The sequence below is a fragment of the Danio rerio genome, chromosome 25 (genome assembly GCF_049306965.1).
Source record: "Danio rerio strain Tuebingen ecotype United States chromosome 25, GRCz12tu, whole genome shotgun sequence".
Taxonomy (NCBI): Eukaryota; Metazoa; Chordata; class Actinopteri; order Cypriniformes; family Danionidae; genus Danio; species Danio rerio.
Genome location: NC_133200.1, coordinates 23,704,312 through 23,718,096, shown reverse-complemented (window position 1 = coordinate 23,718,096; position 13,785 = coordinate 23,704,312). Strand labels below are relative to the sequence as shown.

The following is a 13,785-nucleotide window of genomic DNA, read 5'->3' as shown; positions in this document are numbered from 1 at the left end:
AATAAAGAATCTAAAATAAAAGTCCATTACTCATTTGTATATTCGGAACTATAAGAACTGTGAGTATGCTGTACTGCCAGGCCTATTCACACATTTAATGAACATAACAGAAAGCATAACTCAATTATGTGGCAGCGCTACACATACAGTTTTGTTTTCTTTTTTTACAACAATGAAGTCTTCAAATACTTATACACTGTACTCTCATTAACACATAAATATGATACTTTCTGTACATTTATCAGTAGCACACAGATTACACTTTAAATCCTTTGTCAATCATCTATTTCATTTTTCTTTCTTTGTAAATACCTCTGTATATAACCATTTACCATAAGACTACTAAACTCACTGAACAATCATGCGTCTGTTATTTGTATCATTAAAATTGTAACAGTTACACTTGACACCAATTACTAATGTTACTATCTATTCTCATAAACTTTATACATTAACAAATAAACAAACACTATAAACAAATAATAAGTCACTTTCTGTTCAATTATCACATACTGAATAAAATACATATCATTTACTAGGGAGTCAGTTATAATTCATATAATATCATTTTACTGGTACTTTCATCTGAATCACTCCTCTCAATTAACAACTGTAAATAAGCTATTCACTTGTGTACTCACATGTTTTACATGAATTATAATAAACATATTGACTTTTTTATGAAACATACCTGAATTATCAGGAGAAACAAAATCACAAGAAAACTTCAGTGTCTTTCCTCAGGCGCAGCTTAGTAGCATCTGAAGTAAACACAACAAGTATCGCCATTGTAACCCACAGTGCATGCTTTCTCAACTGTTGATATTATTTTGTTTCAAACCCAGTCATTAGTAGTGATAATAAATGGCTTTTACAGTATATACATAAATAAATAGATACATTAATGACAAAACACAAATTACTACTTTGGATACACAATGGTGTATCACATGTGCTTAGAGGCTAAATTCCCAAATAGACAATTTGTTCAGTAGCTGGGCGTGTACGTCAGCGAACTTGAAACGCAGAGAGGAGTTGACCACAACAACGAAGTCCAAATCCAGCGAAGAACAATATTAGAAGACGGGTAAGACAAAAACAGAAGCCAAAAAGTAAAATAAGCAAGTAAATAATACGGTGAGAATGTGGTAAAATCCAAAAACATGGTAAAAATTGGGCGAGGGCTTGTCTTTTTCTTCATTCTTTATTTAAAACTGTCAATTGGGTTTAGGGAAGTGAGTGAGGGGGTCAATCAGTGCTTTTGAAAACACTGTTGGTTGGATTTAGGGAAGGAGGAGGGTGGATCAATCTGTCAGTCAGTCAGTCGAATGTGGCCTCTGGTGGATTTATGCAGGTGTGAATGGCACTTGCGAGAGAAATTTGAGATCTCAAAAAATTTCGTAAAAACAAAGACTGCAAAAACGTAGCTCCTGGGACGTATTTGGCGCACTTGCCATGACCACCAGTGATCTTAACACCATAGATCTCTGGAAAACACTAACAATGAAATGGCAGATTTGTGTTTCGTTGGCGATTGCGAGTGTTTTCCAGCGATCTATGGTGATTTAGATCGCTGTTAATCGTGACAGCTCTCTATTAATGTATATAGCGGTACATTTTTAGAATGGGTTGCTAAACTTGAATCAAATACTCCAAACCGCCCATACTACTTTAGAATTTTATACTTTACAAATATTGTCAAAAGTATGAAAAAAATAATATTCCTCAAAACATAGGGGCCATCTTTGTATGGTCAATGTATGTCCTGTAAGGCAGTATGCTTGGTGGTGATGTTTGGTACTGCAGCTAAACAAAATGTTACTGAAAGCAATTTTTTGAGATATCAATTTCAAATTTGGAACATAATTTGTTTAGATGTGTAGTTTTGATTTGCTGTCAATTTTAGGCTGAAACATATTTTGTAAAATCTGCATATTGTTCTATAATACATATGATTTATTTTATAATACATAAAGGCACATTAATATTATTTTATCTTTTTTACTATTCACCTCAGCTACAATCTAATATCTGTCTTCTTTAAAATAAAACCAAGCTTAAATCTATGCACTAAAGTGTCGAAGATGGGGATTATTTAAGTTGAACTTGTCATGTTCAAAAATAGTTAGTGACAATTAAGAAGTAAAACAAATCTGAATTAAGACTTCAGCTATGTTATAAATTAAAGATCTGCGCAACTTCATAAGAAACAACATCCCCACATCGATCACATGACCGGTGATCATGATGGTCTTATTAGGTAGCGGTTCATGACCCTAACGCAAAGGTTCAGCTGAAAAAAATGCCCCGTCTGATTATGCGTCTCAGGATTGAGCAACTTTGAATGGATCTCTTGTTCGGTTATGGACGTCACACTGCTCCAGCCGGCTTATTGATGCTGTTGCGCCTTAGCACTGCTTTCTTTGCCTTTAAGTAGCTTATTTCATAACAAACCTGGAGGCAAAAAGCATTGATTCTATCAAACTTTACATTGTGCTTAGAATCCAACACTTTTTGGACAATCACAAGCAAACATGAGGCTTTATTATCTTGATGCGATGATTTTTTCTTTCATATACCTTTTATATTTCAGATGAAAAGCAGTAGTCATCAATCCAGTGCTGTGAACATTGTGTAGCGCTTCAAGGTTGCCGTTTAAAGCAGATGTAGATTGACTTCCAGAGGAGCTGCATGTGACTCCCACTGTGAATAACCATTTAAACTACAGCTGCGTCTATTGTGAATTTACCTGTTGCTTGGAAACCATTATGACTGGATGTATCAGTTCATTTCTAGCCAAGGTCTCCTAGTTGTTCTATACACAAAGAAAGCAGCGTTCAGGTGTAATTAACAAAGCTTGCTTTGGGAAGAAAAAAGAAAAAAACTAAGAAATCAGCATGTTTTCTATTCCAAACCATTTGACGTATTGACATGTATGAGTGTGAGTTGAGAAGAGGTGTGTTGTTATTTATTTCATCATGGATTATTGAAATAAAACAGGATCGCTCATGCTTTTATGGTGTTACTGGAAATCAAGAAAATCAAGGCTCAGTGGACAAGGCAACCTTTTTTTCGATTTCCTATTCTCCAATTTAGGTGATAGTAAACTGGCACCCACTGGGTCCTCTGTTGCTGTAGCCCACCTGTTTCAAAGCATATTTTAAAACATCTTTTAAAAAATCCTAAGAAATCAGTGTTTTATATCCCAAATCATTTGACGGATTGAAAAGAGTGAATGTGGCTTGAGAAGAGGTGTGTTTTTACTTATTTCATCATAAATTATTCATAAAAGACAGAACTTCTGTGTGCTTTTATGATCTTTATATCAAATTCTGATATTGCAGAATTACAGAATCTTCAGATTGCTCTGTGCTTTTATGTGGTTTAGAATCTTTTATTTTATTTTTTTTACTTTTATTCTTCATTTTAGGTGACTTCCAGGGAACTGGCACCCACTGGATCTTCTGTTGGTGTAACCCAACCCTATCTCACAGCGAAATCGTACGAATTCGTACGTAGTAACCAAGTGGCTAAATCGTACGAATTCGTACGAGCTGGGTCGTACGAATTCGTACGATTTATTCACCGCCTTTAGATCACCTGTAAATTCGTACTAATTCGTACGATTTAATCAAGCGCCATCTCATGGGTTTTTTTCTTCTCGTTTGCAAACCATCGCGATATTTACTGCAGTTTGCATATGCCACTTCTTGGTAAGTACACTGTAACACGGCTCCTAAATGTTCTATATAAGTGCATTAGCAGTCATTTATCAATAAGAAATTAATGCTATTGTTTGCTGGATGTCATCAGTCATCTGTGCGTCTGTATTTTTGTGCGTTTCTACCTTGTGACGTATACCCGCGTAAAATACTATAGTAATTTATAGTAAATACTAGCGAACGGTTTTGTTGATTCTTGAGTTGCTATGGTAACTAAACAGCTGCAGTAATGTAAACAAATTACTCAATACTTTACCACGTTTTAACTAGGGTATATTATATACACCAAAGTTACTGTGGTAAAAGCTTGTATACCACGGTACTTTTTTTTCCCAATAGTCAATACTACAGTATGCTGTAGTATTCGTTATCAAAGTCTTGTATTGCAAGTTTTAAAATATAATGCACTTTGCTATATGATTCAAAACGTTGCAGTATTTATTTGCAAATTATTATAGTATTTTGTACATGTGGAAATGCTTATGTATAGTTATTTACAGTACTGTTATTTGCTTTGTCTTGCAGATTCTCTCACTCTCATCACATTCATCTATTCTTCACTCCATTAAATACAACACAACGGCTCTTTTAAGAGCCATCATTAGCTAAAATCTCACTCAATTTCTCTCTCTCTCTCTCACTCTCTCTCTCATACTCATCTTCTTCTCACACTCTCTCTCTCTCTTTCTCACACACACACACACACACACACACATACACACACACACACATACACAATTTATATTTTCACTTTTTTTTTCTCTTCAATATGGCATCTTGTCAAAAGTCAGATTTTGACCAGTTATGTGAGGAAGCTGCCATTCTTACAAGGGAACTTGAATGCAAAGCAGCAAATTCTGCACTTGAAGCAGCTACCAGGGAGGCTGAACAAGTTCTACAGACGTTTAACCTTCCACCAGTAATGTTTTTTTTTCAAGCAATTTATTTTATACTATTTTAATAGCTTCATTAAATCTTAGTTTGTTAGCTGTTAATAGATATCAAAGTTTTTGCTCAACATCCTATATATGTCTTTTTAGTTAAATACACAGAAGACCAAACGTGCCTGCAGCTCCCTTCCCAAACCAGTTTCATTCGTGGAGAGGGATCAGTTTGGTCATCTTGTGCCTAAACGAAGAAGGCAGAAATCTTCCAAGGCAAACATTTGCGATGGTATGGCTATAATAAATTTTAGATTATTGTGTATTATTGTAGTGGACACACACATATTTCTTATAATGTGTAGCACCATCATACATTTTCTGTAATGTATAATTATATAAATCTATTTTTTTTTTAGCTACTGTGATCAATAGTGCAGGTATGTCTTCATCTTTGGGATCTGGGCAAAGAGACATTGATCATAGTGAGTAATAACTCCAACAATTTTCAAAGTAACTAGCCGTGCATGGTTATTATTACTATTTTGTCATTTGCTCCATTGTTCTTATTTGAAGGTCCATCACTGTCTGCTCACACTGTTTGGGCAGCAGCGGAAAGCATTGGTAAGTATTTCTCTGTAATGGTCAGTCTAACCAACTGCCATGAACACTATAATTGCATTTATTTTTTCCTAATACAGAAACTCTTCATCAAGAAATTGAGGACCTGCTAGGTGATACTGATCACATTAAGTGTTCAATTCCGACTTCCTCAAACACATGGGCAATTCGCATTGAGCAGTCTAAAAAGAAGTGGGCAGCTTTAAGGCCTGAGATGCTGGATTCTTTATTATCTGCTGAATATACCGAGATTAGGCAGTGCCAGCACTGCCTACTGAAGCGATCTGTCATACGATGTAAAGACTGCATTCCCAAGCAGCTATTATGTCCAGAGTGTGATATTTTGCTCCACAAAAGAAAACTTCACAACCGTGAAACTGATGTGGAAGGATTCTTTAGGCCCATATCCCCAAGTACTTTGATTAAGATGGATAGCAGAGGACAATTTCTATTTGAAGAAAAAGGCATGTATATGTTTTTTCTTTTTGTTCATAATCTTGAAACTTATCGTATAGATTTCTGTTACAATAATGATGCAGCAATGCTAATCATATTAAGGTTTGAAATTTGTTTCCAGATAGCCTTTTGCCCCTTGAGACACCTGAAGAAATTTGCAACTGTTCAATTGATTCCATTGTGGTGTCAGAGGGTAAAAAGGCAATTCTCATAGGAATTGATGGTAAGCTGAGAGGATTTAAAAAAAAAATTGTTTAATATTTCTATTATAAATGTATTATATATACTTTATTTCAATAGGTCGTTACAATGTCAGCTTGCCAGAATTCAAATGCTTAAAATGTAACGTAAGCAGAACAACCAACATTCCACTGTTGGTCCGCTCTGGATACTGGCCTGCCACAGCAAGCTGCGAAACTATTTACAAAATAGATGTCTTTGTGTCTTATGATCACATGAAGCTGACTGCTCCTGGAATGTCCAGACAGTCTTTTACCGGTTTACTGGAACAGCGGACAGAGTTCTTTGGCCGAGTATCAATTAAAACATTTTCAAAATAATTTCTTTCTCAATTTTGGCAGTGCAATATTTTCTTATTGGGTTTATGGTTTTTGTTGTTTTTTAGGATGGAAAGATCTGTGCTGATGCATTTCAAAGAAGCTTTTTTGAGTGGAGATACTGTCAGTTTGAAATTGATCAGCTCTGTGGGCTAAAAGTGTTCGACTGTCCAGCCTGTTCTCCATTTATGCTAGCTGTGTCAGTAGATGGCAACAGGAAAATGTATCGCTTCAAAAGAGGGTAGGTGAATTTCTGTATCTGTGTGAAAAGCATTTCTAAAAAATATTCAATACCAATTGAATTCAATACCAAAGCTTTTAATTAAATGGTTGTGTATCTATTTTATAGAGCTGAAGACCATGGCCTGTTTAAGGGTGTCTTTGTCTGTGAGGATGATGATGTTTCCAAGTTCGTGGACTACATTAATAATAAAACAAAGCATGTAAGTTCCATTATTCCTTTAACAATTGTAATTTTTCATCGCCAAATAAAGTAAAATAAAAATGTAAAAAAAAAAAAAAATGTTTTTAAATGTGTTTATCTGTTAGCATATTTTTGTACACAGACACAGATTCACATATGTAATTTAATACTACATTGTTGAATCTTCATGTTTCTTTTACTTTGTTCTCATTTGGTAAGTCATCTGGCAAAGGTGTTTGTGGATCAAGTCAATGGACTGCAGCACGAGAGTCTGTCCCAATGAAAATCAACAAGCTGGATGAGGAGGAGATGGAGGTAGCTGTCTGTCGGCATGGTGTGCTCCTAAGAAGTTTGAACATGATGAGAGGGGAAATATTTGCATATCCCATGTTTCTACAAAAGGAGCTGACACCACGCAATGTGCAGTTCATGTGCACTGATGTAATATGCAAGTACTGGCCATATCTGCAAAGAGTAGTTAGAGACTGTCCAGAGCTGTCTCCTCTCCTGGACATGAAGCCATTCCTGTCAGTGATGCATGCAAAGGCCCACTCCTGGAAATGTGAGGTAAACTATTTTCCAGAACATGAAGGTATCTGTTTGTGACTTGGATGCTTCTATGGTCTGACATGGTTTAATTCTGTAAAATATTTCACTTCCACTCTCAAGATTAAATGGGGTGGTCGAAACCAAGAAGGAGCAGGCACCACCCTGGGCGAAGAGGTCGAACAAGTAAACAGCTTCTTGTCAAGAACTGCTATATGCAGTAAATACATGACCAAAGGAGGTAACTGTATGACTGCAAACATATTCAAAGTACACAAATGCCAGATTTAGGATAAAGTGATTGACAAAATGAATTTCATTATGAATTTTTTTTTTTATTCAAATTTTGACAAATTATATATCATTCACAAAGGTGTGATACAACTACAAAACTAGTATGCAACATTAATGTGAGCTTTTGATGATTTATGTTTTTTTTTTTTTTTATAGCTAGAACAGACATGATTACTATTCAGGCCATGGCATGGAATAAACGCAAAATTGAGAACCTTGCAAAATTGTTGTCCCGAAGATTACAAAAGGTAAATTTCTAAATTACTTCTCTCTTACTTAGGTGGAAATGTAATAATTGTTTTGCAAACAAATTTGGTATCCATTATAAAACATGAAAACCATAGTGAATTTCAATTCAAGTGTACTTGTTATGAAAATGTTCTACTCTACTTTTATTTTAAAACGCTCATTAAATATCCCTTATATTTTTGTTTTAATACATGCACCTTTATGGTATTGTCATTCATTAGACAAAAGCAAAAATTCAGGAAGCTTCCAGAAACATTACTGCATTAAAGACAGAATTGGCAATAACAGATGACACGCTTAAAGCCTGGAGCAAAGAAATCCAGGAATGGGCTGATACAGGTAGGTATATTTTGTATTTCATATATATATATATATATATATATATATATATATATATATATATATATATATATATATATATATATATATATATATATATATATATATATATATAAATCATACATGTGTTTATTTTAAGACATAACAGTACACACACATTTATTATACATAAATACATAACTTATTTTTGATGCAATTAATCACGGTTGATTTTTTTGCCCTGCAGTAGTTTTAAGCCTTTCATTGACATAATTTAGACAACTGACAGTAATGATGTGTAAAATTGTTTATTATTGCAATTACATGCCATACCTTTCATATAATCATGATGTGCATATGTATGTCTTATCAACAATTTAGCAACAAGTGAGGCGAACATGGGCAGTGACCAGGGGCTCCAAAAGACGATTGAGTCGCTTTATGTGAGCATCAGGCAGAGGAAGCAAGATCTTTACCGTCAATCAGGTTATATAACTTTAGATATTATTCAAACACATTTGGGTTTTGTCTGATTAATCTGACCTGATTGATTGATCTGATTGTCTGAGTATTGAAATCTGGCTTCTTAAAACACATGGTCAATTTCCATGGTCCAGGCCAAAAAGAAGTGGGCAGCTTTGAGGCCTGAGATGGTGTAGTCTTTATTAATAGCTGAGTATACAAAGATTAACTCCTGTTGGTGACTGTTGGCAGTAATCAGGGTTGTATAACCTGGCTGAACATGTTCAGTGAGCCTATGTTGGAGAATTCTGAACATGGCAGTTATTCTTCCTTTATTTCTAAATCATCAAAAATCCAACAAAAGTTTTGATGTTTAAGGTTTGTCTGCATGTTTGTTTTAACATTGTTGCATTATTTTATAATATTTGTTTTATAAGAATTGGGAAAGCACAAGTTTGATGGGAAAAAGGTTTTAAATTGTCTTTTCATATTTATTACATATTTTTAAGATGGAAACAAGAGAAGACACAAAATCCGCAGAAAGATTTGGGAGGAAAAAGCTAAATTCATTGCAGCTATTGATGAATACAACAGGGCAGCACCTCAGAAATTGCAGTCAGCTGACACAATTCTGGCATCAGAGGGCTATGCATGGCCGTGGGTCTTGGATGAGCGTGGTATGTCTTGCTATCAGTTTAAATTTTGATGTATGGCCTGTGGTTATGTGTCACTTATCTGTTAACAGTGGGTATTAGGGCTCCTCAAAAATGTAATATACCATTTATTGCATACATATAGTAAGTTGTTGATCTGTCCATGGGGACAGTAAGATGGGGCCTTAATTTATTTGTACCTTTTCAGTGGGGACTATTATTTTTTTTGACTAGACTGGCCCAAAGGTGAATCATGAGCCTCGGAGCTAAATATAAATACTAATGACAAAAACAGAGACAAGAGGAAAAAGACAACAGAATGAATGACTTGAAAACTTGAAACATATTCTGATTCTTGTTGGCTGTTGTAATTTTTCTCTAATTTATGTAGTGGTTAGTCAGAATCACTATCTGTCTGTTCCAAGTTGTTTTATATGCTTTCCGCAGTGTATATATACGTTTTGTTTATCAGTTATTGCAGCTAGCAACTTGTATATCATAACAAATTATGTGATGCCCTAAAATTGAGCATCCATCAATATACTAAAATCCCTTTTTGAGAGTTGTCATTAATGAAATGTGTAGTACATTCATCATAACTCTGATTTGTAAAAACTTGCTAAGTGTACTTATATAGATAACTAACATTTTAAAAGTTGGAATCACCATTGATGACATTGCTGCTTTTGATAACATGTTCACAGATAATCTTGTCATCAAAAAAAAGGCATTTGACCAACTGATGCTGCTGAACCGGCTTACTGAAGAGGAGTGTGTTGTCCTGAAAGAAATCAGAAATCACTGGAAATGCCTCAAAAGAGACCATTCTCTTCTAAATGATCTTTCAAGTAACATCGATGTTGATAAAGAACGGAATAGTAAGTCTTTCATACCTTTCTGTTAATATTTCAAAAATATGACCATAAAATCATGTTTTTAACAGAAGCTCAACTAACTGGTTATATATATAAATAGCTACTGCTTTCATCTTCTAAATACGTTCACTTTTGCTTTAATTTCTGCAAACAATTACAGTAGAACCCTTTTAAGAAGTGAGTAATTATTGTGCTTTTTTATGTTACAGAACTGGACTTTGGACTTTCTGAAAAAGGAGTTTTAGGACTTCGCTCTGTACTTCAGAAAAGAATGTGCTACCTCAGAACCCACATGTCCTCGGTTCAACAACTGTACACTAGTGTTCTTAACAATTGTGTTGAGTCTGCGAACATTATTGATGATGATTTTCTCGAAATGGATGAGGTGGATATCCAGTTTAGTTCAGACAATGATGATGAGGAGGTGGATAACGCTGAACTGTCATTTGAAATCTAAGCTAAGCTAAGCTTAGAGGAGAGAAAAAAGGATACACCTGCGCTTTTCTCCAGAGTTTTGCTCCAACTGTAATGGATGATTGGATATGATGTAACTTTATTTATAAAAATAGTTAAACAGTCTAGGGTGAAAATCAGGAGCAAACAACAGTACAAGGAGTAATCTAGAGAGTAATCCATATGAGTCACATTTCCAAGCTACAATGATTTATTTGTTTGATTACATGAGTTGCAAATTGTCCTTCATTTTTTAGGTAACATGGGGAAAAATGCTACGTCTGGGCATTTTAATATGAAAATATTGTTTTTGTCTTTGAATCCTTGTGTGCCTTTAAATTTGTTTTGTAAAAATTTTTATTTAGCACATGCTTTTATTCAAATGAAGCGGTAAGTCTTTTTTCCACATGGATGATTTGAAATGATGTCTACCCTTTTTTGTATTTTATTCCTGTGAGCAATGTGTACTGTAAATTTTTAAATGCAAGAAATATATATATATAAAAAAAAATAACTCATTGTTTTAGTTTACATTATCTGCAGAATTTATTGCAGGAGTATTTTCTTGTATAAACAACCTTTTGTCAGGTATTTCTTGTAAGCACAATAAATGGATCTCTTGTTTGTTGACAAACAGTCACGAAAGTAGCTCTGATGACTTGTACATATCATCATAAGGCCTGTAGGCCTATAGAGAGTTTGAGTTTGTTATTATCTAATTCCAGCACCAGCATTGTCTGCCCATTCACTTTAAAACAGTGATACACATAATACTAACTGACATATTTTATAATTTAATAGAACCTTGATATAATAAAGTTGTAAGATACAGTATATTATTATACAGTAAATGACTTACTAAAGTATGTAAATTAGCCTTTAACTTAAAAAAAAAATTCAATACACCAACAACAACATTTAATGACATTGAACTTGAAATGTAACTAAAAAACTACTTGTCACACTTTCTGTTAGATAGACTGGCATAGCTGGTCATTTTTTTTAAATAAATACAAATTCCACTCTATGATTTATGGTATGATAAAAGAGAATCATAGGATGCAATTAATTTCAGACTTAAGACTACATATTTGAAAGCCAAAATGTGTTGCTTTAATAAAAACACCGTTATCATTGAAAAGCATTAAACTTGAAATTATTTAATGGAAAGAAATGTAAATATTTGTTTTACATTTATAGAAATCTACATTCGTCTCGTTCTTGTCATAGATGACCATATATGGGCAAGAGTGCAATGTGTCTTGTAGTTAAACGGGGTTGTCATTGGCTGGACAGCACTACCTGAAATCGCTCTTATTGGACGATCATTTAAGCTCTATTAAAATCGCTTACTGATATAAAGTGCTTTTTTGTTTTGCTCTTACATGTAAGTCTTAGATTCAGTCAACCATATCCGTTTTCTATGTTTAGAGTAATCATTACCTTAACGAGATCGCAACCCTAACTCTAACCCTAACTTTGCACCTAGAAAAACTACAAATATTAGCGCCATGATTTCCCTTTCTTGTCTTAGATGGACAGGGGCTTATGGGTAATGTAGTTTTAAAAGTTTACGGATTAAACGCAATAAATGTCATCTCTATTAAAGTTGTCTTTATCCAAATAAGCTCATTGGGCAAAGATTTGGTTTATATTTGAGAGACAGCCTGATTTATTTTATTTTACTGTGCACACTTAAAAAAACATATAGGCCTATACCCCTTATGTCAGAAAACTGTATCCAACATTACTTTGCAATCATAGTATATCCAGTTGTCCTGTTAGTTATATATTAAGAAAAGAATCAGAAAGAATCAGAATATGATAAACAGTCATTTAAAACGTGGATTGTTTTTTTTCTTTTCCAGATGACTCTGTTTGTCCTCTAGCATTTAGAGGGACAGTATTCCTAGTCATTACCATGTACAAGAAAAATGCCCATGATACAACTTATTTTATTGCATTGTAATCCTTTATGCATGGTATCCCCATTTGTGGACAGTTAAATTTAAGGTTTCTTAATTTAAGGTTCATTAGTTTTTTTTTTTTTTCCAAACACCTTAGGGCATTTTCAGTAGAGTGCCAGCAATATAGTTACAGTGTCTATTTTTTGTATGGTTCACAACAGCCATGTAAATGCTCCATGCATATCCATGAAAATGTGTTTTATTATCATTATGTTTATGTTTCATAAACTAAAGATTTGATTAAAAATGCATTAACCAAAACCATCATGCAACAGTTGAGTCAGTTTCATTGAAAGTTAAATTTCAGTAACCTGTTTTACTATTCCGTTTCCCCCAAATATGTTATGGTTTGTCTTATATTGTAATAAAACAGACATTTAATAAGTATATCACCATTTTTTTTACTGTTAACACACACACACATAAATTTCATGCTGTAGAGACATCAGTTTTACCCAATACTATGTCATGCACTGTAAAAAAATGCAGGGTTCCACACAATTCATGTTGTCCCAGCACAAATTAATTAAGTTAGCTTATCACTAATAACAAATTCATCTGGATTAAGTTGTGCCAATGAAATCTCAAGAGTTGTGTTGTTTCAGTTCATTTTAATTAAGTAGTTTAAACAAGTAACAATTTTTTTGAGTGCATTACATTTCAGATGCTTATTACTAAGATGATTCAAATGAAGTAGGATAAAGATGAAATCATTAAGTTGCTACCAACAGTTAATGTTTTCCATGATTGTGCCTTATGGATATGTGTTACTGGTATTGTGACTACATTATGTTTTTTTTTATTATATTGTAATACCATTGCTATTATTTCAGCTGTAATAGACAGCATAACATGTAATAAAAAAACTCATAAAATTCCAAAACTCCACATTAACATTTTACTTATTTGTTGCATGGTGTTCACATATGTGGACAGTTAAATCAAATTTTAAATCATTTTTATTTTTTATTTTGTCAATTTCAAAATTACCATCATATCACCATCTAAATGTTTTCCATAATCCATGTATGAAAGGATGTATCAAACAATTTGATACAAAATATGAAATAGTTGTCATTAATCCTATCAAATATATATTACTAAATCTTTGTTTAGTTTTAGATTTAAAATGTGACAGAATTGTTTACAATTCATGTAATCAAGAAAAACATTGTAATTAAATAATAATAATTATTATTATTTATGTCCAGAAACTAAAAGCATGACTCACCTTGGAATCTTACAAAAGGCAATGTATCTTTCATTCAAAAAATGGAGAAATGCTATCATGACAGGACAAAACTTAA

General features: G+C 33.6%; 1 protein-coding gene across 2 annotated transcripts; it reads left to right on the top strand.

Moving 5' to 3' along the window:
* Nucleotides 1–3,490: 3,490 nt before the first annotated feature.
* LOC101882374 (uncharacterized) lies at nt 3,491–12,729 on the top strand. 2 transcript variants are annotated; one of them, XM_073943147.1, is made up of 18 exons: nt 3,491–3,713; nt 4,248–4,641; nt 4,763–4,895; nt 5,023–5,088; nt 5,180–5,227; nt 5,305–5,688; nt 5,802–5,903; nt 5,981–6,213; nt 6,306–6,478; nt 6,587–6,680; nt 6,881–7,228; nt 7,331–7,448; nt 7,658–7,749; nt 7,972–8,089; nt 8,450–8,554; nt 9,040–9,207; nt 9,888–10,061; nt 10,268–12,729. In XM_073943147.1, the coding sequence occupies exons 2-18, from the start codon at nt 4,492–4,494 to the stop codon at nt 10,513–10,515; spliced, it is 2,754 nt and encodes a 917-aa protein (XP_073799248.1). In that variant the 5' UTR covers nt 3,491–3,713; nt 4,248–4,491; the 3' UTR covers nt 10,516–12,729. The 2 variants fall into 2 exon arrangements, with proteins under 2 accessions (XP_073799248.1, XP_073799249.1); XM_073943148.1 differs by lacking the exons at nt 3,491–3,713; nt 4,248–4,641; nt 4,763–4,895 and having other exon boundaries at nt 5,037–5,088; nt 5,806–5,903.
* Nucleotides 12,730–13,785: the final 1,056 nt, after the last annotated feature.